The sequence below is a fragment of the Lithobates pipiens genome, unplaced genomic scaffold (assembly GCF_037356315.1).
Source record: "Lithobates pipiens isolate NorthernLeopardFrog02 unplaced genomic scaffold, aLitPip1_a1.2 Scaffold_16, whole genome shotgun sequence".
Taxonomy (NCBI): Eukaryota; Metazoa; Chordata; class Amphibia; order Anura; family Ranidae; genus Lithobates; species Lithobates pipiens.
In genome coordinates this window covers 222,950,399-222,977,011 of record NW_027507748.1, presented here as the reverse complement: position 1 = coordinate 222,977,011, position 26,613 = coordinate 222,950,399, and the positions used below count along the sequence as shown (strand labels likewise).

The 26,613-nt window shown below is 39.8% G+C and overlaps 1 protein-coding gene across 2 annotated transcripts in view; it reads left to right on the top strand.

Moving 5' to 3' along the window:
- Positions 1-26,613, top strand: part of LOC143982423 (mitogen-activated protein kinase 14) — a 114,192-nt gene that overhangs the window by 48,445 nt on the left and 39,134 nt on the right. The window contains exons 5-10 of one of the 2 annotated variants that reach the window (XM_077481114.1): positions 4,236-4,265; positions 6,324-6,371; positions 11,860-11,974; positions 12,809-12,880; positions 16,542-16,621; positions 18,231-18,309. In XM_077481114.1, the coding sequence (XP_077337240.1) occupies positions 4,236-4,265; positions 6,324-6,371; positions 11,860-11,974; positions 12,809-12,880; positions 16,542-16,621; positions 18,231-18,309 (424 nt within the window). Of the gene's footprint in view, positions 1-4,235; positions 4,266-6,323; positions 6,372-11,859; positions 11,975-12,808; positions 12,881-14,925; positions 15,006-16,541; positions 16,622-18,230; positions 18,310-26,613 lie in introns of both variants that reach the window. The other variant, XM_077481113.1, reaches the window with a different exon arrangement.

Below are 26,613 nucleotides of genomic sequence, written 5' to 3'. Positions count from 1 at the left end.
TACCGACGTATGACTGTGGACGGTCTGGAAGTGGTTAAAATGCCAAAAGAATATGTAATTTCATCAACTGGAAAACACATATAAAGTGACCCAGTGGAGTTTGGACCGAACATTGGCTGTTCGCCAAACACCTGAATTATCGGGGTGTTCGACCGTTTGGCCCGCCGAATGACCACAATGCACTGCACCACCGCACATACATAGGAACCCCTGATTCGCTGAAGCAATAAAAGCTTTGCCCAGTCATGGCACAGAGCACTGTCAGAGCCATGACTGGAGAAAGTAGTAATCACTCTATCCAATCGTGGCTCATTTCTCTTAGCCTGCCCTGCAATATAAAAATATTCTCCCCATAGCGGCCATTTGCAGTGTGATATTTGCATGGAGAGAAATGGAACAGGGCTCCGAGTGCTACTAGCGAGTTGGTGTACTATTGTGCTTCTATTGTCAGTGTAGAATATCAGTTTAGTGGGAATCTAGTGATCAGTGTTAATGCAGTGTGACCATTCTTTTTACTTTATTGTGAATCTAGTGATAGTTCAATTTGGGTGTAGTCTGACTATTCATTTTGACTTTAATGTCAGTTTAAACTGTCAGGGAAGGTTTCCTGCAGTATATATCTGTGCATTACTGCACTATATATCAGTGCGGTACTGTACGTTTTAATGCAGCATATATCATTGCTGTACTGCACGTTTAAGGCAGTATACAGTTAGATCTATATGTATTTTGACACTTTTTTGCATACTTTTGGCTCTGTATGCCACCAGAATAAAATTAAAAGGAAACAATCTAAATGAATTTGAAGTGCAAAGTAACAGCTTTAATTCAAGGGTTTGAACATTAAATATCAAGTACAAATCTTAGGAACTACAACCATTTTTATACACTGGCCCTCCCCATTTTTAGGTGCTCAAAGTTCTTCATCATTAAGTGAATGGACACTGGTAGATCAAAGGTCCCGTATAACCCTTCCCATACAGGAAGTACTTTTGTTTTTTACCAGTGTCTTCAAGGTGGATGGCACAGTTTGTTTGAGCTCTCTGAACTCCAGGTCTCTAGTTCCCCAAGCGGTTCCAAAATGAATCAAAGCACTGACCGGATCCATTTGACACAGGCTTTTATGCTTAGATAAATGGTACCCGAGCCACGCAAAGAAGACTCAAGCACCTGCAAGGTTTTGCCTGTAACGTGGCCTCTGGGCGCTGGACCCTGCGGAGTGGAAATCCTGGATACTACAGCGCTTAGACGTTTTTCCTGCAGTGTGCTGTACAGGTGCAAGGGAGTGGACCCTAAACATGAAAGGGTACCCAGTCTTTGAAGGTCCAAGTGACAGAAACCCGCTGTGAAGGGTGAAGATTGGGTCCTTCGTTTTTAAGTGGCCCTGCACCTGGGCCGGTAAGTGAAACCCCTTTATTTTATTATTGTGGGGTGTCCCAATGATTGTAACTATCAGTCAACCTAGCTAGAAGCTGGACATCTGTGTGCGGTGACCATACGGGGGTAGTTTTCGGCTAGCTGTGGGTGTTTGCAAAGTGTACCACTTTTTTTTTTTTTCACTTTAATCGTCATTAAAATCAGTGCTCCCGCCAAAACGGCCATTTTTAAAAACATTTTAGGCATTGACCCATGTCCCCTGGGGCAGTTTAAATTTATTTTTTAATTTTTTTTTTTTAACTTGTGTCTGGCTGTCTTTTACCTTTATGATGGTGCGCCATGGCGCACGGCATTCGCAAGAGCTCCGCTGGGCTCAGCAATTTGTTTGGCGGACATGGTGCACACCGCTCTCTAGAGCGGACCACCGGGCCAAACTGAGCAATCATCACTCTTATAGAGCTCTAGCATTTCTCTGTGGAAAGAGGAGAACCTTCCAGAACAACCATCTCTGCAGCACTCCACCAATCAGGCATGTATGGTAGAGTAGCCAAACTAAAGACACTCCTCAGCAAAAGGCCTTTGACAGCCCGCCTGGAGTTTGCCAAAAGGCACCTGAAGGACTCTCGGACCACTAGAAACAAAATTCTCTGGTCTAATGAAACAAAGATTGAACTATTTGGTCTGAATGGCAAGCGTCGTGTCTAGAGGAAACCAGGCACCACTCATCACCTGGCCAATAAGATCCCTACAGTGAAGCATGGTGGTGATGGCTATGGGTTTTTTTTTTTTTTTTTTTTGCAGCAGGAACTTGTAGACGAGTCAGAATTGTGTAAGAGATAAATGCAGCAATGTACAGAGACTTCCTTGATGAAAACCTGCTTCAGGAGCGCTCTGGACCTCAGACTGGGACGAAGGTTCATCTTCCAACAGGACAACAACCCTAAGCACACAGCCAAGATAACAAAGGAGTGGTTACACGACAACTCTGTGGTTGTCCTTGAGTGGCCCAGCCTGAACCCAGGCTTGCATACGATTGAACATCTCTGGAGGGATCTGAAACTGGCTGTGCACCAATGCTCCTCACCCTACCTGATGGAGCTTGAGAGGTTCTGAAAAGAAGAATGGGAGAAACTGCCCAAAAATAGGTACCAAGCTTGTAGCATCACACTCCAATAGACATGAGGCTATAATTGGTGTCAAAGGTGTTTCAGCAAAATATTTAGCAAAGGCTGTGAATACTTGTGTACATGTGATTTTTATTTTTTTTCATAAATTTTGCCAAGATTTCAAACAAACTTCTTTCACATTATAGGATATTTTTTGTGGAATTCAAACAAACTTCTTTCACACTATGGGGTTTTTTTTGTAGAATTTTGAGGAAAATAATCTAATCCATTTTGGAATAAGGCTGTAACATAATAAAATGTGGAAAGTGAAGTGCTGTGAATACTTTCTGTGTTCACTGTATTTAGAGCATTGGTCTCCAAACTGCAGCCCTGGGGATGGATGCGACCCTTTGCTTGCCTTTATCCAGCCCTTGAGACATTTTATTCCTGCCAATGACAGCAAAAATGGGGCATAATTCCTGCCCCGACACCAACAGGGCACGATTTCTCCTCCTAATACCAAAGATCAGGCAGTGCTTACTCCTACTGGGCACAGTCTGCACCCCTAAATTCTGAAGGACAGTAAACTGCCCCCCCCCCCTTTTTTATTTTTATTTTGGAGACCCTTGAGTTAGAGGGTGGATGAGCTTAGAGAATTTAAAAGCAAACAAACCTCTTGCTAAATTGGGGTATTCTGTATGCTCTTTCCTATGATTTGATGATGGGTCCCCAAGAATACCCTGGTACCAAGTATGAACCACTGTGGCATTGCCAACTTTCTCCTATAATTTAATGCTTTTATGGAAAATTTTCAGGCATGACTTCTGTTGCACAGGGTGGGGTTATTCAAAGTACTGTGCAAATACTGACTTTTAGATGTCTGTATTTGGTTAAATGTATACAAAGCTTCAAGGTCAGTTTGTCAATTATATATGGAGTACGGGTTTGCTGTAAGCATACTCCTTCCTTTTTTTATTTTTCAGCCTTTAGGACATACCAGTACATCTTTTGAATAGAAGTCGTTCTGCCAGGAACCAGTGAAGCAGCCAATCAAACTGATCTCTGTTTTATCTGCTGCTTTGGAGGGGAGAGGAGGGATCAGGTGTCTAGTAGACCACAGGTCTCTCCATAAAGAGGACCTATCACTGCCTCAAAGATGTTATTCCATTCTTGTAATGGCAGTAAAGTTTAATAAACTTTTTTTAATTTTATTTAATAAGCATTTAAGCTCATGCGCAAATGCGCACATAGGTCTGTTAACCTATGTAAACAATGATTGCACCACACGTGCAATATCGCCGTGAATGTCGGAGTGAGAACAAGAATTCTAGCACCAGAGCTCTGCTTTAACTCTAAACTGGTAACCTGTAAAGGCTTTTAAATTGCCTGCAAAATTGTAAATCTGAAAAATGTTTGGTATCTTGGCGCAATATCTTTTATATGTTACCAGGAAATTAGAAATTTTGTGTGCACTAAAAAAATTTTTTTTTCCTGAAAATGAGCGATTGATAAACGCCTGTGCAAATATTGCGTGGCGCAAAAAAAATTGTAATAACCACCATTTCATTCTCCAAGGTCTCTGCTTACAGAATGTATGTAATATTTAGTTGTTTTAAGTAATTTTCTAGCAAAAAAATGCTGATTTTGACATGTATGTGAACAATTTTAAACTTGTCCTGGGCAGCTAATAGTCATCAGCTTTCCTAGTACACTTTTTGTTTTCTTATGGATGTCCATTTTTCTTTCTTGCAGTATATTCACTCAGCTGATATTATTCATAGGGTAAGTATTACTGTGTAAATGCTGAAGATGTTATGTTGCCAAGAGTACACATACAATGTACATACCATCGTCGTCATGATGCTCTCTGGTAGTAGAGCTGTAAATTCACAAAGGTTTTTTTTTTTTATTCAGTTTGAAAATTGTGATTGGAACAGCCCTTCCCCACAAAGTATGAATTTGTTATGTTCATCTCGTATCCACCTACGTGCTTTTAACTTTACCAGAAATTGCACAGGTTTAAACATATGGAGGTATTTCCCAAAAATTGGCAGTCGGTTGGCATATACTCTCCTGGGCTAAACTATCATAAGGGATGCCTGAAGAGCTTTATTGAACAAAAAAAAATCTTCTTTTTGTATTTGCAGCTTCTCTACATTGGCAATCTACTTTTCATAGCGCTGTAACACAAGACCTTGCCATAAATCTGTTCTGTCCACTCTTCTATTCATCTTTTTTACGATTTTCTATCCTGCTCCTTCAAATTTTCTAATCACTTTGGTTGAAAATGAACATCAATTTGTGCCCATTAATGATTAGAAAATTGAATGTTATCAAAAATGAAAATTTTCTAGCAAAATAATACCACCCAAATAATATGACCAGCTTTGGCCCTGCTCCCAACCATTTAACAGTTTGGAGCTAGAACTGAAATGACCAGTTTAGCTTCTTGGCAGTGGACTGGTGATTGGTGGGTTTGAAAGCAACGTCAATGTTTATGTGTATAAAGCCCCTCAGAGCTTTTAGTGTACTCACTAGAGATGCAACTAACGATTATTTTCATAATCGATTAGTTGGTCGATTTATTGTTTCGATTAATCAGTTAATAACCTTAAAAAAAAAAGTGTGGTTATATCATTTAGTTACTATGTCAGTTTTTTAAAAAGGGCAATTTATTCTTAAATGTCTCAGTGGTAAATATAAATAACCAACTATATGGTTAGGGAGCAAAATATCTAATCCACTCTGAGAATAACAGACATAAGAGATATACTGTATATACTATTAAAGGGTGAATCTGGTAAATATCATCAGACTCGGAGATAAATTTTTTTTTATTAAAAACAAAGTCTTCCTTCAAAAAAATTTTTTTAATTTTAAGAACGTTCGTTCTATTTTCTAATCGCTAGTGGGGGTCAAATCGACGTTCATTTTCAACCACAGTGACGGGAAAATCTGGAAATAGAAAACTGCTTGGTCAAAGAAATTTTCAGACAGTGTATGTGATTTTCATTCAGAAATTACATTCATTTAAAAACAGAATGTTAAAAACAAGTGAGAATTTCAAACATTCTTTCATTCAGCGAATGTACAAAGATTTTTCGTCTGAATATTCTCGTCTGAAAATTGATCCATGTAAACAGCATAAGGCTCAGTACAGTATGCAGTTTGAGTTTGATCTGTTTCTGCTGTGCTTTTTGCTGTGCGTTTTGATTTTTGCACACGTGATTTTGCTGCGATTTGCGTTTTTGCACTTTTTTGGCCAATTTGTTGTTGGGCAAACTAAAAAACACAAATTGCTGCAAAAACGCATTACATGCTTCTCTGCAGCTTCTCTATTGAAGTATATTGAACCAAAAAAAGCACCGTTTTGCGTGAACGTGTCCCATAGGAAATCATTTAAATGAACTTTAGTGCGTTTCTGCAAAAAACACATAGATGTGAACCAGGTCTAAGACGTTTAGTAACGTAATGGGGTTAAAAAAACTAAAATTAGACCTTTTTATTGTACAAAAAAAAAGCAGATGATCACTACTGTAAGGGGTTCATTTTTTTTACTGTAGAACTGTGAAAGTAATATTTACAGTAGCAATTATTTGTTCTTTTTGTACTATAAAGGGCTTTTTTTTTACCCCATTATGTTACTGGGCGACTAATCGATTATGAAAATAGTAATCGATTCATTTCATAATCGATTCATTTCATAATCGATTAGTTGACGATTAATCGATTGGTTGTTTCAGCCCTAGTACTCACTAAACATACAAGTTTCTGTTTAGAAGTAACTATGTATTGCCATTCAAATTCATTTTATATCAAATGTTTTTATTTTATCTAAAGGACTTGAAACCCAGCAACCTTGCTGTTAATGAAGATTGTGAGCTGAAGGTTTGTTATTCCTTGCACAATTATAACTATAAAAGTGTTGCGTGTGGCTCTATTATTGTGCTGTAAATCTCTGTTTTAAGAGCTAGTAATGTTGATGCCTTTTTAATATAAATTCTTTAGTCTGACGACTTTACGTAGAGCTCTACAGTAGATGGTTTGTGATGATAATAAGGTCTGCTCATCCAGTCAACTGGGATATTATATAAAATGTTAGTGTGTGTGTGTGTGTGTGTGTGTATATGTATATGTGTGTATATATATATATATATATATATATATATATATATATATATATATATATATATATTATAAATTATGGTTGGGTTACTCGCTATTGATCTTTAATAAACCTGCATTGACACTTTTGCAATTGTAAAAAAAAAAAAAAAAAATTGTATCCTATCGTTTATGCTCATGTCTGCCCATTGTAGGCATTTTTGTTTTTTAACCACCTCCTATCTAACCACTCTATACACTGAGCACACAGCAGCATGATCTGTGACTGCTGTGCCTGTCGGACCGCTGTGAGGGGCCCTGGTACCATGTGATCACTGTGACAATTGCAGCAATCAGTTACAGTAGTGACTAAGGCTCTCATTGTTTAATGCTGTGCGATCAGTGGTCCTGTTCCATTACATGTCTATGGTAAAAATAATGTATATATGCTAGTCCCCCTCACACCTGCATAAAATTGTGCTCATAAGTTTACATACCCTGGCACAATTTGGTTTCTTGCCCGTTTTTCAGAGACTATGAATAACACAAAAACCTTTTTCACTCATGGTTAGTGTTTGGCTGAAGACATTTATTTTCAGTCAACTGCGTTTATAATGGCAACAGAAACTACCCAAAAGTTTACATACCCTGCTGATTTTGGCCTGATAACATGCACACAAGATGACACAAAGGGGGTTGAATGGCTATTAAAGTTAACCATCCTCACCTGTGATCTGTTTGCTTGTAATTAGTGTGTGTGTGTGTGTGTGTGTGTGTGTGTGTGTGTGTGTGTGTGTGTGTGTGTGTGTGTGTGTGTGTGTGTGTGTGTGTGTGTGTGTGTGTGTGTGTGTGTGTGTGTGTGTGTGTGTGTAAGGTCAATGCGTTTCTGGACTCCTTACAGACACTTTCATCTTTCATCCAGTGCTGCACTGTTTCTGGATTCTGAGTCATGGGGAAAGCAAAAGAATTGTCAAAGGATCTGTGGGAAAAGGTAGTTGAATTGTATGAAACAGGAAAGGGATATAAAAGATATCCAACGAATTGAGAATGCCAATCAGCAGTGTTCAAACTCTAATCAAGAAGTGGAAAATGAGGGGTTATGTTGAAACCAAACCACGGTCAGGTAGATCAACTAAAATTTTAGCCACAACTGCCAGGAAAATTGTTCAGGCCATAAAGAAAAACCCACAAATAACTTCAGGTGAAATACAGGAATCTGAAAATGTGGTGTGGCTGTTTCAAGATGCACAATAAGGAGGCACTTGAAGAAAGATGGGCTGCATGGTTGAGTCGCCAGAGGAAAGCCATTACGCAAATGCCACAAAGTATATCTCTTACAATACACCAAACAGCACAGAGACAAGCCTCAAACCTTCTGGCACAAAGTCATTTAGAGTGATTAGCTCAAAATTGAGCTTTTTGGCTACAACCATAAACGGTACATTTGGAGAGGAGTCAACAAGACCTATGATGAAAGGTAAGGAGGTGGATCACTGATTTTGGGGATGTGTGAGCTACAAAGGCACAGGAAATTTGGTCAAAATTGTTGGCAAGATGAATGCAGTATGTTATCAAAAAATACTGGCAGAACCTTTGCATTCATCAGCTAGGAAGATGCGCATGGGACATACTTGGACATTTCAACATGACAATGATCCAAAACGGAAAGCCAAGTCAACCTGTCATTGGCTACAGCAGAATAGATTGAAGGTTCTGGAGTGTCTCCTGACCTTAATATCATTGAGCCACTCTGGGGAGGTCTCAAACGTGCAGTTCATGCAAGACAGCATGCAAGAATTTACAGGAATTGGAGGCTTTTTGCCAAGAGGAATGGGCAGTTTTGCCATCTGAGAAGATAAAGGGCCTCATCCACAAATACCACAAAAGACTTCAAGCTGTCATTGATGTTAAAGGGGGCAATACACGGTATTAAGAACTGGGGTATGTACAGTAAACTTTTGATCAGGGTCATTTGGGTAGTTTCTGTTGCCATTATGATTTAAAAAGAGTTGATTGATTAATAAATTGCTTCAGCCAAACACTAACCATGAGTGAAAGAAAAGTGTGTTATTCAAATTCTCTGAAAAATGGCCAAGAAATCATGAAATTCAGCCAGGGTATATAAACTTATGAGCACAACTGTATGTATGTGTTTTGTGTATAAAGTGATCAATCCTGATGTATTGATTGCCTATCTCGTTTCTCGAGGCCCTGAAATGCCACCACAGTACAAATACCCCATGACCCATTTTTAGAAATTAGGCAGTCCAAAGTATATGTGGCTGTTTGATTAGCGTTCCATTTGCATTTGAAAGGATAGTCTACAGATCAACAAAACTATTTTTTTGTTTTTCAACTTCCTTTTGTTATCTTCCATTGGTCAACTAGGAAATCATATGTTGTCAGGTTATACAGCTACCAACAGAATTCTTAGACACTAGCAAAAAAGAATCTGTATTGCCAGTGCAGGATAACCCCTCCTCCTACCAAGAATTCCTTTTTGAGTTCTTCAGGATGACTGTTTCTTCATCTCTGCTGGGAAAAATCGAATCGTTCATTTTTGCCTGCTTTTTTCTTTGGTTCTTCTAGTTTTTTCTTCAATCACAATTCCTTGCTACTTCACTGATTGCTCTAGCCTGTGTATGGCAGCTATTTGGATCGACCTTTCCTTAAACTGGCTTTGGAGTGCTGTACCTGGACTCCATTGGGTTGGACAATATGGGGCCAGACTGGAAATGACTTTTGGTTACTTCCACTTGGAGAGATACTTTCCCAGACCCTGTTCTGACAACAAGTTAGCTGTGGAGCGTTTTCCAAGTCTAGTCATGGTCAATTGCTGAAGTGCTTGCCCTGTCTATAAAGACTAACTTTGTGAGTACTCTGGTCAGGCTGAGCGTCAAGAGCTACCTGGTTATCCAACTGCTGGGTGTCTCTTTACATTTTCCACTGCACAGCCAGGAGTTGACGCCCAGAGATCGAGTGCAGACCCCATCCACTGGGTGTTAGTAGGGCACACTTGCTCTGCACTCTCGTTCCCACCATTAAGTATCAGGGAAGCATCCTCCTGCTGCTTCTATCTATAAGCAAAACGTTTGGAGTAATAATCTTAAGTCTGTGCCTATGGCTCGCCTATATTTAACCTTGCTCCCAGACCCTTGTTGGTTGCCAGGGTTTTGTTGGTTCCAGAGGCCTACTCTGAGTTTGGTATTGCAGTGTCTGTCTAGGCAAAGAGGGGAAGGGCCTGCTGTAACAAGTGAACCCAAATTAGACTTGTCTAATGGTTCCAGGGAAATGTATTCTGTACCCCCTTTTGGGGCCACAGTCAGACATCTATTTTCTAAAATCCAGCGACTATTGTTAAAGGGTCTACTTCAGCCTTCAGCTCTATTAGTGAGTCCCCTGCCTCGTCTGGCTCCTTCTGCACTCACGCAAGACTTTGTGGCCAAATGTATCCCGTTTGCTTACAGATACTGATGGCATCTAAACATGTACCTGCACTTTGCCCTACAGTTCAAATTTTTGATCTCCCTGGGCCACTGGAAGAAGCTGGACCGAGTCACAGTGACCATCTACCAACAGTCTCTCTATGATGAGAGTTTTTTGATTTTTGAAGAACCACAGTCTCCCGCTACCGGTATTCCCACAGATGTACAAGTGACCATTTCAGCCTTTGTTGGTTCATTATGTAGGACCCTCATTTTGGAAGATCTTTTACAGCTCTTTTCAGAGCCCTTGCGTTTGCAAAGACTTTTCCCCTGCAGCCACTTATTCAACATTTTTCTTTTATGCAGTCTGAAAGCACGCTAAAGAGTTCTGAATCTCACCTGAGAGTTTGTTGGAACTGTTGTTCTTTTTAAGCGTGAATTTGTTAAAGGGTTGCGAACAGCAACTTTTTTTTTTTATTATTTTTTTTTTTGGTTAGAGTAAGGGAGGGTTGTAACCCCTGTCAGGATTTCCCTTCACTGCCTGCCCCATGGTGAGAAAAAATCCCTCCAAAGTGAGGTAATCCTGGTGTGTAACCAGAACTATTGTCCCCTTTGGAAGATTTCTTCTATTCCTGCTCTTATGCCGATTATATCAGTAAACAGGGCAAATAGAGGGTGAACATCTCTCATGGGGATACAGACGGCAATAGAAGCCTGACGGGGGCTATAATCACTTTCCACTGTATACAAAACTAAAAAAATGTTTTGTCTTTAGTTACACTATGAACTGATCTATACCTAGGGTATATCGGCTTGTGACCCACCATAGAAGAAAAGTCACTAAGCCAGTAAATGACACTGGTGACTCCTCCAGGACTATATACACTTGAAGATGCAGCTAGGCCTTGTTCTGCAGATTTTAGTGTTGGAAACTGCCAAGCACTTGTAGTCCCTAGGTAGTCTAGGTAGTTCCAGCTATAGAGAATTCTGAGGGTCTCCGTTTTACCTGCACTGGTCTCCTTTTTGCCAGAGAGGAGGAGGGGACTCGAGAAGAGGAGGTTCAGGGCCACTGTATTTCCTTTGCAGGTAAATATAAACCTGTGTTTTTAGTTAAAAAAAAAAAAAAAAAATTTACAATCACTTTAAGAAAAATGGGCTGTTCTGGTAGTAGACGAGCACCTTACAGTTCCCACAGGGATGTTACTTAAGAATTCTGTTTGCAAAGGCTTCCTTTAGCCTTGCAGGTCCAGTCCTGCAGCTAGCAATTGCCCCCATGTCTTTTTGGCAGACTATTGCTAACTGGACAAGACAAATGAATAGAGAACATGATCCTGCCTTTTGATGACCCAGTTTCTTTGAACCATTACACCTGATTCCCTCAGCCTTATTGTTCTGTGCTGAGTCTCGAGAATGTACTTTTCACATTCTCTAGAATTTCATCTTGTATATGCAGGATTTTGACCTTTACAGGCGGTCTGCTGCCTTTTTATATGCCTTATACACATCTCTTGACAATGCTTGGTAGTTCATCAAAAAGTCATTGGGGAAAAGTACTCCACAAGTAAAATTTGGATCTGACACCCTCCCCTGTTCATTCTGTCATTTCAATAAGGTACAAAATAGAATTTCTATAGTTCTCCAGAGATGGCAAGATATGGGCTCTCCCCCCCCTTTTTTTTTACTTGTGTAGGAACTAGAGGGGGGTGTAAGTGTTAGTGGTCAACTTCAAAGTTTGTCTTATGTACATCTGACTTCTTTTTTTTTTTTTTCCTACATTAGATAGTAAAATGAGGATTTGAGCATCTCCCTTTGGCTGATTTATGATAAAAGGTTATTGTGTTCATTAGATTCTTGATTTTGGGTTGGCTCGTCACACGGATGAAGAGATGACTGGGTATGTGGCAACAAGGTGGTACCGGGCTCCAGAAATCATGTTAAACTGGATGCATTATAACCAGACAGGTAAAGCATATTTTTATTTTCTTAAATAGGATTTTCACTTTAATTTTTCTACTTTAAAATGATGCAAAAATAAGTTAAAATTGTTTGCTTGAAATGTATAATGCCTGCTGCATTGCTAGTTGTTAAAGTAATGTAAAGTCCTTGTTATTTTTTCTTTAAAAAAATAACATGTTATACTTACCTGCTCTTTGTAATGGTTTTGCACAGAGTAGCCCAGATCCTCCTCTTCTTGGGACCCTCTTCGGTGCTCCCTGCCCCTCCCTCTTGTTTGCCCCCACAGCACGCAGCTTGCTATGGGGCCATCTGAGCCAAGCTGTAGCTTCGTCTCCATTCAGACATGGAACCATGATTCAGCCCCTCCCACTCCTGATTGGCTTCCGCTGTTGTCAAAGTCAGTTAGCCAATGGCAACACTGCTGTGTCTCAGTCAATCAGGAGGGAGAGTCTGGACGGCCAAGGCACTTGTGCACATCACTGGATAGAGATGAGGCTCAGGTAACTTGAGGGGGGCTTCTACACACAGAAGGGTTTTTTTTTAATCGTTATGGTTAGAATGTCTTTACAAGCACTTTAACTTTAAAACCTTTTGTGATGGATAATTTTCAACAATCGCAGCACTTATTTTCCTTACCTATACTCAGTTTTGGTTGCAGGGTTTTCCACTTCCTCTCCTTGCAGTTCAGTCAGTGTATGAATTACTCTCTTCCTTGCTTTCCCTTTACATTTTCTATTGACTGGCACAGAAGAGTTTAGTCTCTTTGCAGATTTATGATTCAGACAACTATCTAGTTGTAGTGATTTTGTTTCATTTTTAAGTTTTCATAATGTCTTTCAGTGGATATCTGGTCCGTTGGATGTATAATGGCCGAACTCTTAACGGGTCGAACCCTATTTCCAGGCACAGACCGTATCCTTTCATTCATGTAAAAAAATAAAGAAATTTGTTGTATTTAGGACAAATGTCTGCATTTCAGAAATATTTAGCCTTTTATTATACAGTAATGTGAAATAAAGGCACTTATCTGACTGATTATCCACGGAAACTCCATTAACCTGTGCTGATTTTTGGCATTACATAGCAATAATGGGTCAGTTTACAAATATTAAAACTGTCATCTCAACCCTAAGGCTCGGTTCACACTGGTGCAAAGCGGGGAAACCCTGTGATTCAGTGCTGGTTCCCGCATTGCACATGAATTGCACAGTGGTTCACACAGGTCTGCATACCGCTGGGGGTGTTGATGTAAAGTTAATGACCCCCCCCTGATTGGTTTGCAGTGCAAAATGTGAAATTGTGTCGGAATCAAATCGCATAGATATGAACACCCATGCAATCTGTTTCCAGTGCAGACCAAAAAAGGGTCCTGCGCTGTTTTGGTGCAAATGCAATGTGCTTTCAGCCATACAATTTGTATGGCTGAAATTGCATCGCACAGACATCGCATGTGATCTTTACAGCAATGCGGTGCGAATTACAAGCAATGTCTGGCATTGCCCTAGTGTGAACTGGCACTAAAATAGAAAGTTTATTCTTGGTTGAATACCAAACCCCTTAGTTTTCAAAAAGTGGGTTTTCAGATTACATTGTTTATTTGTATCTATTTATACTTGGTGTTACTAAAACCAGGATCCTGCATTCACTATATCTGGTCTCCCACAGTGCACAGAACATGGAAATACAATTATTTAAGTTAATATAAATCATCAGCAGTATATAGCAGTCTTATGACTTCTATCAGTGTCCAGCCGAGCACTGGTTAAAACTTTTAGGAGGAGTTTTCATTCTCCTGACTGTCCTATTGCTTGACCCTTGACTCTCTCTGGACAGTGCTGATTGGCCCTATGCTCATCACATGCACCCCCCACCCCCCTCAAAAAAAAAAAACAAAAAAAAAAAACTCTCTAGCATGTGCAGGGTGCCTTTTAAGGCTCTGTACTATCGGCAGATGGATTGGGGACAGTATAACGGGAGGGTCAGAAGACTGGATCAAACAGCCTTTTTACATAAGAGGCTTAACCCCTTAAGTTCCACAGTGAGTATAAAAAGCATGCATTACTGCATATACAGACTGATTTTATTGTGGGTTTAGTAACGCTTTAACTGGCAAATACTGAACAAAGTGTAAAATCCTCTTTAAAAAAAAAAAAAAAAAAAATCCTGACGATTCTGATGTTTACAGCTAGGTCTTGTACAACACTTTAAAAATTTGTCAGCTCGGTTTTATATTTTTGTATCTGAACTTTTAATACAGGTGAATCGGGTACTGAAAATTTAGAGTTTTGGTAGATAAATGATGCTGCAGATTGAAGCTTCATTTCTGTTATAACTTCTGTCAGTCTTCAGGTCCAAAAGGACATTATGAAGCAATAGTCATGAACATTGTCTGTAAAAAGTTGATCAGTACAGGAGTTTCTCAGTTTCAGCAGCTTGTCAGATTTTGGGAACAATTTTGATCAGAAAAAAAGAAATGCATAATTGCTTGCACTCGCCTACCCTACAAAAGCAAATAGTGTTCTGCATCTCGAGTTCTTAATGGGTAAGGGAAAAAATGCCTACATATTCATGTTTATTAGAATACATAAGTCCTTTTTTCTGTGTATTTGTGATGCTTTTGATTTGTCCAGTCGTATTGATTGAGTTGTATTGACTTACCTTTTTTCTTTTTTTTTTTTTTTCTTTTTTTTTTTTTTGTGCGAGTTTGACTATTTATCTGTGGTTGGTGCATGAGCGTTGAGTATTCCTTGTATTATGTGTTGTTGCTATTCCTGCTTTGGTGTAAACCATCCCGTTTTCATTTCCCATCTTCAGTAATGTGTCTGTGTAACCCTTTCCAAATCCTTTTTTTCTTTCTAAAGTAGTCCTGTATGAAGGGGAAAGCTCATCCCTACCGTTGTCTGGTTTGTGGCAATTGCGTCACTTGTCACACATTTTCCTTCATAGCCCACCTGTAGATATTGATCAGTTGAAGCTCATTTTGAGGCTGGTTGGAACCCCTGAGCCCGAGCTACTGCAGAAAATCTCCTCGGAGGCTGTGAGTCTTATGTTTGTGTCCACAGAGATTAAAATGTGTCCCAGATATTTCTAAGCATTCTCTGCACCCTGAGCTTCCATGATGAACACTGATATTTATAAGAGTTCCTGATCATTGATATGAATAGCTCTTGCACGATTACATAATTATTCCTCTGTATGATTTCTTATCACTTCTATAAATTAGAACCTTGTGCAGAAATCAAGGTGGCACCTAAGTGTCTATATAGTATCCTTGGCCTAACACTAAAACAAACATCCTAATCATTTTTTTCTAAAGTGTGTTTAAATAATGAGCACCCCCTCCTAATGAAATTACTAAAATTAATACATATTTGCATGTCCACCATCCCTTTCCCCCCTTCATCCTTACCATTTTCACACTAAAGCTTAAAGGGTAATAATCATAAAACTGTACATTTGTGAAACAAGTGAAGCCACAATTCTGTAACTGTAACCATGTCGTTAACAATGCAAAAAATTGAGGTTTTTCTTTACATATGTAACAGTCCTTTCTGCCTTCTTATTTCTTAGTGTTTGGACTGGGTTATGTGTTAAAAAAAAAAGGGGGGGGGGGAGGGGGGCGGCGCATATATGAAAAATTCAATTGCACGTTCTGTCTAGGGAATAGAGCACAAGTGCATGACTAAAATGAGATTTCAGAATGTGTATTTTTCCCATCCAGTACATTGATGGTTTTTACATCCTTTGTATCGGTTACTTCAGATTTTGCTGTTTGAAAATAATTTGGAATGACAAACACCACTTTGCACCTGACCTAAAAAGCATTGCTGAAATAGCTGTCTTCATACAGCAGGGAATGGTTGTCCTGTTCTTTTTCCTGCGTTTCCTGCCTGGCATAAAGGCAGACTCTTGGTCTTAGCCTTCATTGTTTTTTTAATAGAAAAAATACCTTTAAGAAAATTAGAAAAAAAACTGTACAGACAATCCATTTTTTTAAACAGTTGGGCCTAGGCTTAAAAAAACAGCACCTAAATGACAAAATGGCAAAGGGGGAAAAGTGGTTTAGAACTTCACAATATCTTCAACTTGGTTTCATGATCACACCCTTTAAGCATTTTGCTGTGTTCCTGATCTGCATGTCTGTGCCTTTTTTATTGTGTGGTTAGTATAAAGAGTGTGGATGCTATAATACTTTAAGCATGAATATTTTGAAAAAAAAAAAGCATGGTTTATTGAATTGGTGAGCAGAATTATTAAACTATTTGGAATTATTTAATTTTGTATTTGCATGTGGATTTGCACATTTTAAAGGAAGTTTTTTTCTTCTTATTTTTTTTTTTTATTTTTTTATAATGTCTGAATTTTGGTTACCCATAATTCTAAGAGTTAGGTGTTTAAGATATAAACTGGATAATTTTGTTTTCATAGCACAGCGTTTTCCAAGAACATAAAGAATATGCTGTGCTGAATCTCTGTTATATAGGGCATTGTGTGATATTACCCTAAGGTGATATTTCCAGTTGCTGACAGCGCAGTATGTTCTGCTTATAAAGCCCTTGACGAGGCCCCTAAGATATTAATCAGCTGCAGCAAATCATGCGTCTGACTGGAACACCTCCCTTGTATCTCATTAACAGGATGCCCAGCCATGAGGTGAGGTGCCAATATTTGCTACATAATGTATAGCTAAAAACAAGCTGCATAAAAAGCCTTGGCTGTGAGCTAAAATAGAATACTTCAAGGGGAAGGTAGGACAAAGCTATACGATTGGTGAGCTCAAATACCCTGACTGCAAGTTCTGAAGTCGAGTGGAATCAAGGAGTTGAGCACTTATCCAAGCACATGTGTGATCCATTGCAGCCAAGCACAAATTGCCTTTTATTTTCTAGTGAGACTAGTCTAATCTGGTTTTGGTTTGAATTAAGGGACGGTTCCCACTGGTGCGACGTTGACATCAGATGTGATTTGCAATGCAGTGAAAATCGCATGCAATATCTGTGCAATGCGGTTTCAGCCATACAGTTAGTATGGCTGAATTGCATTGAATTCGGACCAAACTCCACAGGACCCTTTTTTTGGTCTACAGCAAAATTGGTTTACATGGGTCTTCACACCCATGCAATTCCATTCTTGCCCGAATTTGCAGTTCGCACTATATTAACTTTCAATTGACACTCCCAGCAGTTCGCATAAGGCAGTGTGAACTTCTGCCGTAACACATGCAATGTGGAAGGTTTGTGTGGATTTGCAAGGTTTCTGCATCGCTGCAGTGTGAACTAAACCTAATGCAATGTATTTCTGCTAAATTCAGAAACCTAATGTGAAATCTGCTTTAAATATGCTGTGTTTTAGACTTAGAATACAGTTCTATTCTAACCATGGGATTGCTTCTTTCCAGTATCTTATATTGTAGAAATAATATCCCCCACTGGTTAATATACAACACTCTCCCTAAAAATAACTCAAGATTTTACTTGACTGGAGTGTCTTTTACACCTATTTAAGTACTCCATCCTGGCATTAAAATAGTTTTTTGTTGCCAGCTTTCTAGTAAAGCAGCTCGTTCTCTTCTATTTGCTCTGAAATATGGCAGTTGAGAACAGTCTGTGCTTAGCTGGCTTAAGGTGCTGAGGTGACCTTAGATTCTAATGTTGCTCTTGGTGGCCACCTTGTGATAGCAATGAAGTAAAAAAAAAAAAAAAAAAATGTTGGAATAAAGAACCACCTCTAAAGAACTTTTGGGGTGCTTGTGTATGAAAACACATATTGGAGATCACCGTCCCGGGGTGAGAGCAATATTTCTAGGACCAATATTCACTGTTGACTCTTAAATGGTGAGCTAAAACAATATATTTGATAAAACAATTATTGGTTACTAGGACAGTTTTTGTGTGTCCTAAACATTTCAACTGCTAAACTAACTAAACTTTCAACTATTTGGTGGTTTTAGGTAATCATCAGGCCTAAAATGGGCATTTTTAACATGTGTGCAAAAACTCGGAGAAAAAAATAATCAAAGAGAGGCTTACATTGTGAGCTGGTTTCAACATTATCAGTCTACTTAAATGCTTGCTGTCGCTTTCTGTAGTTGCCATGACTTGTCATGGAACTGCAGAATACTGATTTAGAAGCAAAAGCAGCCTTGAGTGCAAATTTAATGAGCAACTTGCATTTTCCATGAAGTGTCTGTTTTATTGTTTCAGATGCAGTCTTTTTTTTAACTGATCATCTTCTTTATCATTTTTTTTTCTGACAATGTTAGGCACGAAACTATATCCAGTCACTGGCATACATGCCGAAAATGAATTTTGAAGATGTCTTCCTAGGAGCCAACCCTCAAGGTTTTTAAAACCATTTATTACTCAGTTTTTACATACATTATTCTTACCTAGTGAGGGTTTTTTTTTTGCTGGTTAAATATTGTTACTTTTTCTATAGTGTTGTTAAAATTTGCATCTCCAACTATGATCTGATAGCACATACAAATGCGTAGTAGTAGTAGTAGTAGTAGTAGTACTAGTACTCTGTAGTGAGCAGAGGATGTTATGGACATGCAGCTCATTTCAGCCATTACAAGAACATCAATCAGTGTATTTTAGGTTAGGTCTGCAAGCGCAGGTAGTTCTGCACGCGGGTCTGCGAGTAGCTGTGTATTGTCTTGTTGAGTATTAGTGTCAGGAAGCTAGTTAGGTAATTTGGAAAGGGTATAATCCCCAATCCTCATTAAATTTAATAGGTACGATGCCCGGCGGGTGTGGAGAGGCGACCCGTTGTACATCTTGCGGCATGTATGCGTTCCTTGATTATCCGATCGAGGGTAAATACTGCTGTGCAAAATGTAAGCGTATTGTTTCCCAGGAAGCCCAGGTTCTGAATCTGGGGAAGCAACTTTCAGCACTGAGATGTCTCTCCATACTAAAGGAGAGCCAAGAACGTACGCGGCAGGTGCCGGCTGGGGCCAGCACAGAGGCAGGTGGAGACAAAGAGGCGCAGGCACTAGCAAAGATTAGAGGAGTGACAGTAAGGGTAGAGGGGGAAGTGCCAGGGAGGCTAATCCAGGGCTGGAGCATCCCAATAAGTACGCTCCATTGAGTGACATTGGTGAAACCAGTCAGGGACCAGCAGTGCTGGAGCTGAGGGACTCTCCTAGCTGCCGGCGGAAGAATTCCTACAGTGAGTGGTGGGGAGGGGAAAGGAAAGACAGATTCTATTCTTAGAACAGAGAGGTCAATCTGTAACAAAGATCTGAAGCGCCGAACGGTATGTTGTCTACCAGGCCCTCTGGTTTGGCACATCACGGATCTGGTGGACAATTGCTGGGAGGGGCTAGGGAAGACCCAGCTGTCATGGTGCACGTTGGCACCAGTGACAATGTAATAGGCAGATGGGAGTGTCCTAAAGAACAATTTTAGGGACTTAGGAGCTAAATTGAACAAAAGGACCTCCAAAGTAGTAGTCTCAGGAATACTACCAGTATATCAAGCCACACCAGAAAGACAGAGGGAGATTAGGAAAGTGAACAAGTGGCTGAAGAGCTGGTGTAGTAAGGAGGGGTTTGGGTTCCTGGAGGACTGGGCCGACTTCTCAGTCGATAACCGGTACTATAATAGGAATGGACTGTACCTAAATGAGGAGGGTGCAGATCAGCTGTGAATGAAGATGGCCATAAAGTTAGAGGGGGTTTTTAAACTAGGTGGGGGGTCCAGAGGTAGAGATAGTCCAGCGCGGAACAAATTCCAGAGGGTAGTATTGGGGGCATTAGAGGTAGGTTGACCAAAGCACACAAACCCAAGATAAGTATAGTTGCAAGTCCTAGTTTGCAATCTCGGAACACCCAATAAGATAAAATGCGACCAGTCTAAACTAGGTGGCATTTTCACCAATGCCAGGAGCCTGGCGGACAAGATGGGTGAACTAGAGATACTGTTGTACGAGGAGGATTTGAATTTTGTGGGAATTTCAGAGACCTGGTTCAACAGCCCTCATGAATGACTGGCAACCTTTCAAGGGTATACTCTTTATCGTAAGGATAGACAGGGTAAAAAAAGGGGGAGGGTTATGCCTATATGTCAATGTACAAGTGAATGTGAGAGATGACATCACTAAGGGAGCTAGGGAGGAGGTTGAATCCTTAGGGGTAGAGCTTCAAAGGGATGAAGCTAAGGGGAAAATACAGGGAGTATGCTATAGGCCCCCTAACCTGAGGGAGGAAGGGGAGACGGATCTCCTATCACAATTTGGATTAACAGCAAGGATGGGAAGATTTATATTTAATGGGGGATTTTAACTATCCAGACATAGACTGGGCGGAGGGAACTGCACATTCATCTAAGGCTCGCCAGTTCCTAAACATCTTGCAGGACAATTTTATTGCTCAGATGGTAGATGCACCAACTAGAATTAAAGCGTTACTGGATCTACCAATTACCCACAATACAGACCTGATCACGGATGTGGAAATACGGGGCAATTTAGGTAACAGCGATCACAGGTCGATTGGCTTCAGTATAAATCACACAAATAGGAAACATAAGGGGAATACAAAGACGCTGAATTTCAAAAGGGCTAATTTCCCTAAACTATGAGCCTTGCTAGAAGGCATATATTGGGATAAAATCTTAGGAACAAAGAACTTGGAGGAGAGATGGGTTTGCTTTTAAGAGCATATTAAATAAGGGCATCAGCCAATGCATCCCATTGGGTAATACATTTTAAAAGAGCAAACAGAAGTCCTGGATGATCTACAAATAAATCAATCGATCAAACAATAAATGAATCCATAAATGGAGAGAGTAGCGCCTAACAATATAATTAACCGCAGATGCCTGTTAAGTGCAATAAATGTTTATATGGTCCAAAATAGTAGTATATGAACTCAAAACGTGTATAATCGTATAGTCCATATCTGATGTTAAATTTTATTTTTATCCACTGATGGTCAATATGATACCCGCCAATTAGTATACCCTCTATCTACCCCCCAAAATTTTAATAAAGAAGAATCTTGATTATGGTGCTTTTTTAAAATGCAGGGACACACTGTGGTCTTTATACCCTATTTCTATATTGTACATGTGTTCCGATGTACGTTTCCTCGGGATCCTTTTGGTTCTTCCCACATACATGAGATTGCACAGACACTGTAGAACATATACCACATGGGTGGAGCCTACATGTAATAAATACCTTAATCTCACATTTTTTGTTGTTACCTGTTGAGGTGAACTCTACTAAACCCCTGATCGGGTGATTAACCCTAGTGCATGTTTGGCACTTTCTACATGAAAAGAAACCACATTTATCCCAAAACGTTTCCAACTTTTTCAGGGGATTCACCACCTTTTTTTACCACCTGATCCCCAAAATTGGGGGCCTTCCTGTATGTAAATACAGGGCGGGTCGGAAGGATTTGCCCTAATGATTTATCTAAATGTAATATATGCCAGTGTCAGTTCAATATAGTCTCCACCTCTTTATACTGGGAATGGAAGTCCGAGATGAACCCCCATTCCTGTTTGGAGGCGCTTTCCTTTGATTTATTCTCAAAACATTTATTTCGCAGGATTTTTCTTATTTCTGCTACTACTTTATTCAAATCATTTTCGCTGTACCCCTTTTTCACGAACCGTTTCTTAATAATTTCCGACTGAGCATAAAAATCGATATCTGATGTGCAATTACGTCGAATACGCATCACTTGGCCCTTGGGGATGTTTTTTAACCACTGAGGACGGTGTCCGCTATTCAAAGTAACTGTTCCTGTCTGTGGGTTTGAAATATACTTTCGTGATCAGATCCACTCCTTGCCTTATTATATCCAGATAATGTATTTTTTTCCTTGCTATATTCGTATTCTAAACAGATGATCTTATTAGAATTGAAAAATGTCATAAACTCATGCAAGGAACTCTCTGTGCCCTCCCAAATGTACAAGAGGTCATCAATGAATCTTTTGTAAAATACCAACGATGCTTTATGTTGTTGCTGTGCGAAAACCACCCTGTCCTCCCACTCAGCCATAAACAAATTTGCTATGCTGGGGGCAAATTTAGCCCCCATAGCTACGCCTCTTTTTTGGGAGTAAAAATGCTGGTTGTACCAGAAGTAATTCTGGGACAGGCAGAAGTCCAAAACCCGTCCCAGAAAAACTTTCTGTTTATGGGGAATATCATCCCTTTGGCTCAAAGCCCAATTTAAGGCCAGCAGGGCATCATCATGTTGAATGATACTGTACAGCGAAGATACATCTGCTGTCACTAAATGTATCTTTGATCCCTCTGTTAGTTTAATCTAATTAACTGTAGCAGATTTTTCATGTCTTTTAGATATGCCTTCTAGATATCTTTTAGATATGCTGTCAACTCCTATTATGCCCACATGTGTTGCTGTTCTACTCTGTGTTCTGGTTTAAAAAATACTTTTTCATATTTATTTTCCGGATATATTTCTGAATATCCATATATACATTAAATTTATTGATGGATTTCCTAGGGGCACACTTTAACCCTAATTGTAAGATTTTGTATTATTTAGGCGTTAGTGTACTACTGCTTAAATTATAGATTCCAACTGATCCTGGTCCCTCCTTTTTTGGATTCGCCTACCTGCTCTACAGCCCCTTCTTTGTCTGCCACGTAATTTGGTTCCTTGCGGGGGTGGCGCCATCCCCTGAGATAGCATGGGAACTGGGGTACTGGGGTGAATAAGATGGGTTGTATAGACTAAATGAGTAGTTGTATAGATTAAAAGATTAGGTGTTTATTTTCTACCCCGCTATAGCAATAATTTAGAGTTTCAATTTTTATTGTCATGTTTATATATGTGGGTTTTATTTATATACATATATGGATACATATGTGTAGAGACATATCTCGCAATTATTTGATGGGGATGTGATTTGTTTTTATTAGAGGAAACTCTATGTAGTGTTGTTATCTTTGATTTTAATTTGTTTTATGATTAGAAAGTATACGGATGAAGAGTGTCTAGCGGTGGCCCTTCTAATAATTAGGTTAAATTAGGAGGAAGTGTTGTAATAAGGGACTCATTTCTTGCGTTCATGCCCGTATCCACGATTGGGATCGTTCAATGTATGAGTCATTTTAGTGAGGATAAATCCATTCTCAGCGGTATATTTGGAGCAGTGTGAGATGGCAGACCCACTGATGTAGGATGATGATCGAGCAACGTTTAGCCATGGATGGATGGCTACCGCTGCCTGTTATTTGGAAACTATAATGATACTGAATGACGAACTAATTAGCGGTAGTATTTTGGGTTGGCGATCAAGCATGCTGACAAGGCACGACAGTTCCCCATCGGTAATGAGTAAGGAGGGAAACATTTATGCTATCGTGTTGTTACCATGCCCACTGGGGAAAGCTATTGAGGGATCTCTCCCTAGTGCGGAATGTAGGTATGGATTTCCTTATAGTTCCGCATTAGTGAGATCCTGAAAGGGAGTACATTAAGCTTGTGGGCACCGGAATTAAAGAACGGGTGCGGGGTGGGATGGAGCGATGTAGATTAGGATCGTACGTATAAGGATTGGTGTGGGATTACCTGCTGGCCATATTCAGTGATGGGGAGTGAGGCTGAGCAATATGTTTAAAAACGAATGACATAACTCCATGAAGGATTAACATAACTTGCTCCAGAGGATATAAAAAATCCTTTAGGAACTCCACCCTCAGATGATGTCAATACGACGAAACGTGTCAGTGTGGAACCATACCATATCAGCACAGCAGTAGTGGCAGGAGGGAAGGAGGAGAGGTGTCCGGACCAGGAGCTACCAGCGGGGAGGAACTATCCTTCAGCCTCGCCAATCATTAAGCTGTGTATATAAGAACCAATGCTCAAAAGATTGGATGTTTGTGAGTGCAATGTTTGATGGTTTTAAATTGAATAAAATATTTGTTGTTTGATGGAATTACACTATATGTGTTTTTTATGATCATCCCCTTTGAGATACCTAACGAACTGTATATGATGGTGATGGAGACCTGAATTGAGAACCAACAGGAGTTTCTGATAAGGCTTGTGAAACCAGCTGAGTCTGGTAAGAGGAATACCAAAGGGGGATTTTTATCTTACAGATCCTCCTGTGTGTGGCGTTTGTGTGTACGTGTGGAGGTGTCTTTTGGGCAGAAGTGCAATACATGTCAAAAGACTCAAGAACTGTGCCAGATTTCTTTCAGATTCATATTGACCATCAGTGGATAAAAGTAAAATTGAACATTGGATATGGACTATACGATTTATACACATGTTTTGAGTTCATATACTACTATTTTGGACCATATGAACATTTATTGCACTTAACAGGCATCTGCGGTTAATTATATTGTTAAGCGATACTCTCTCTATTTATGGATTCATTTATTGTTTGATCTATTTATTTATAGATCTTTGTGAAATTAAGCGGGTTTTATCTGGTATAGAACCTATTTAAAGTAGCTGCTGAATAGGAGGGGAATTCCACAGTCCCCAGAAGGAATACACACATTTGTTGGTGGTGTAAGCGCTTGTGTTTGTCACATATAACTCCTGCCCAGTTAAATGTGCAAAGTTGGATAGAGAAGTCCTGGATGGCTTAACTCCCATTTAAAAATGCATATAAAAGCAAAGGAGAAGGCCTTTAAAAAATACAAGGTTGAGGGATCATCATCAGCATTCAGACTTTATAAAGAATGCAACAAGGAATGTAAGGGTGCAATACGGGCCGCTAATATAGAACATGAAAGACATAGCGGAGGAGAGCAAAAATTCTTTAAGTATGTAAACAGTATATAAGGGAGGACAGACCATATTGGCCCCATAAAGAATGAGGAAGGGCATCTGGTTACAATGGATGGGGAGATGGCGAAGGTATTGAATTTAAACTGCAGTGTTTATCCTCATGACATATCACAGGAAGCACCTCCCATGGCTAACAGAGGACAGAATTAACATTAGACTTGGGAAGCTTAACATTAATAAATCACTGGGACCAGATGGCTTGCACCCGAGGGTACTTGGGGAATTCAGTCAAGTAATTGCCAGACCATTGTTCCTAATTTTTACTGACAGTCTACTGACTGGAATGGTACCAGCTGATTGGAGAAAAGCAAATGTAGCACCAGTATTTAAAAAGGGCCTAAAATACATCCATGGGAATTAGAACAGTTAGCCTAACATCAATAGTATGTAAACTCTTGGAGGGGATGATAAAGGGACTATGTACAAGATTTTAGTAATGAGAAACGGTATCAGCAGTAATCGGCATGGATTCATGAAGAATCATTCTTGCCAAACCAATTTATTAACCTTATATGAGGAGGTGAGTTGCCATCTAGATAAAGGAAGGCCCGTGGACGTGGTGTATCTGGGTTTTGCAAAAGCATTTGACACAGTTCCCCATAAACATTTAATGTACAAAATGAAGGTCCGCTGGCATCGACCATAGGGTGAGTATGACCTGGAGGCTGGGGTAAACAGTTCAATGTCTGTATTTGTGGACGATGCTAAGCTAATCGGGGTAATAACTTCTGCAGAATGTAGAAACCTTGCAAACAAATGTAGACGTGTTTTGCAAAAGCATTTGATACAGTTTCCCATAAACGTTTATTGTACAAAGTAAGGTCCGTTGGCATGGACCATAGTGTGAGTACATGGATTGAAAACTGGCTACAAGGGCAAGTTCAGAGGGTGGTATAAATAGGGAGTACTCGGAATGGTCAGGGGTGGGTAGTGGGGTTCTGTGCTGGAACCAATCCTATTTAATTTGTTCATAAAAGACCTGGAGGATGGGGTAAACGGTTCAATCCCTGTATTTGCGGATGATAATAAGCTAAGCCGGGAAATAACTTCTCTACAGGATGTGGAAACCTTGCAAGAAGATCTGAACAAATTAATGGGGTGAGCAACGACATGACAAATGGTTCAATGTAGAAAAATGTAAAATAATGCATTTGGGTGGCAAAAATATGAATGCAATCTATACACTGGGGGGAGAGCCTCTGGGGGAATCTAATATGGAAAAGGACCTGGGGGTCCTAGTAGATGATAGTAGCAGCTTGGAATTGCATGCCATTGCTGAGCCTAACAAAGTAAACAGAATATTGGCATGCATTAAAAAGGGGATCAACTCCAGAGATAAAATAATTCTCCCACTCTTTAAGACTTGTCCGACCGCACCTAGAGTATGCTGTCAAATTCTGGGCACCGGTCCTCAGGAAGGATGTACTGGAAATTGAGCAAGTACAAAGAAGGGCAACAAAGCTAATAAAGGGTCTGGAGGATCTTGGTTATGAGGAAAGGTTGTGAGCACTGAACTTATTCTCTCTGGAGAAGAGACGCTTGAGAGGGGATATGATTTCAATATACAAATACTATACTGGTGACCCCACAATAGGGATAAAACTTTTCCGCAGAAGGGAGTTTTAACAAGACTCGTGGGCACTCATTAAAATTAGAAGAAAAGAGGTGAAACCTTAAACTACGTAGAGGGCTCTTTACTGTAAGAGTGGCAAGAATGTGGAATTCCCTTTCACAGGCTGTGGTCTCAGCGAGGAGCATCGATAGTTTCAAGAAACGATTAGATAAGAACCTGAACGAACGCAACATACAGGGATATACAATGTAATACTGACATATAATCACAC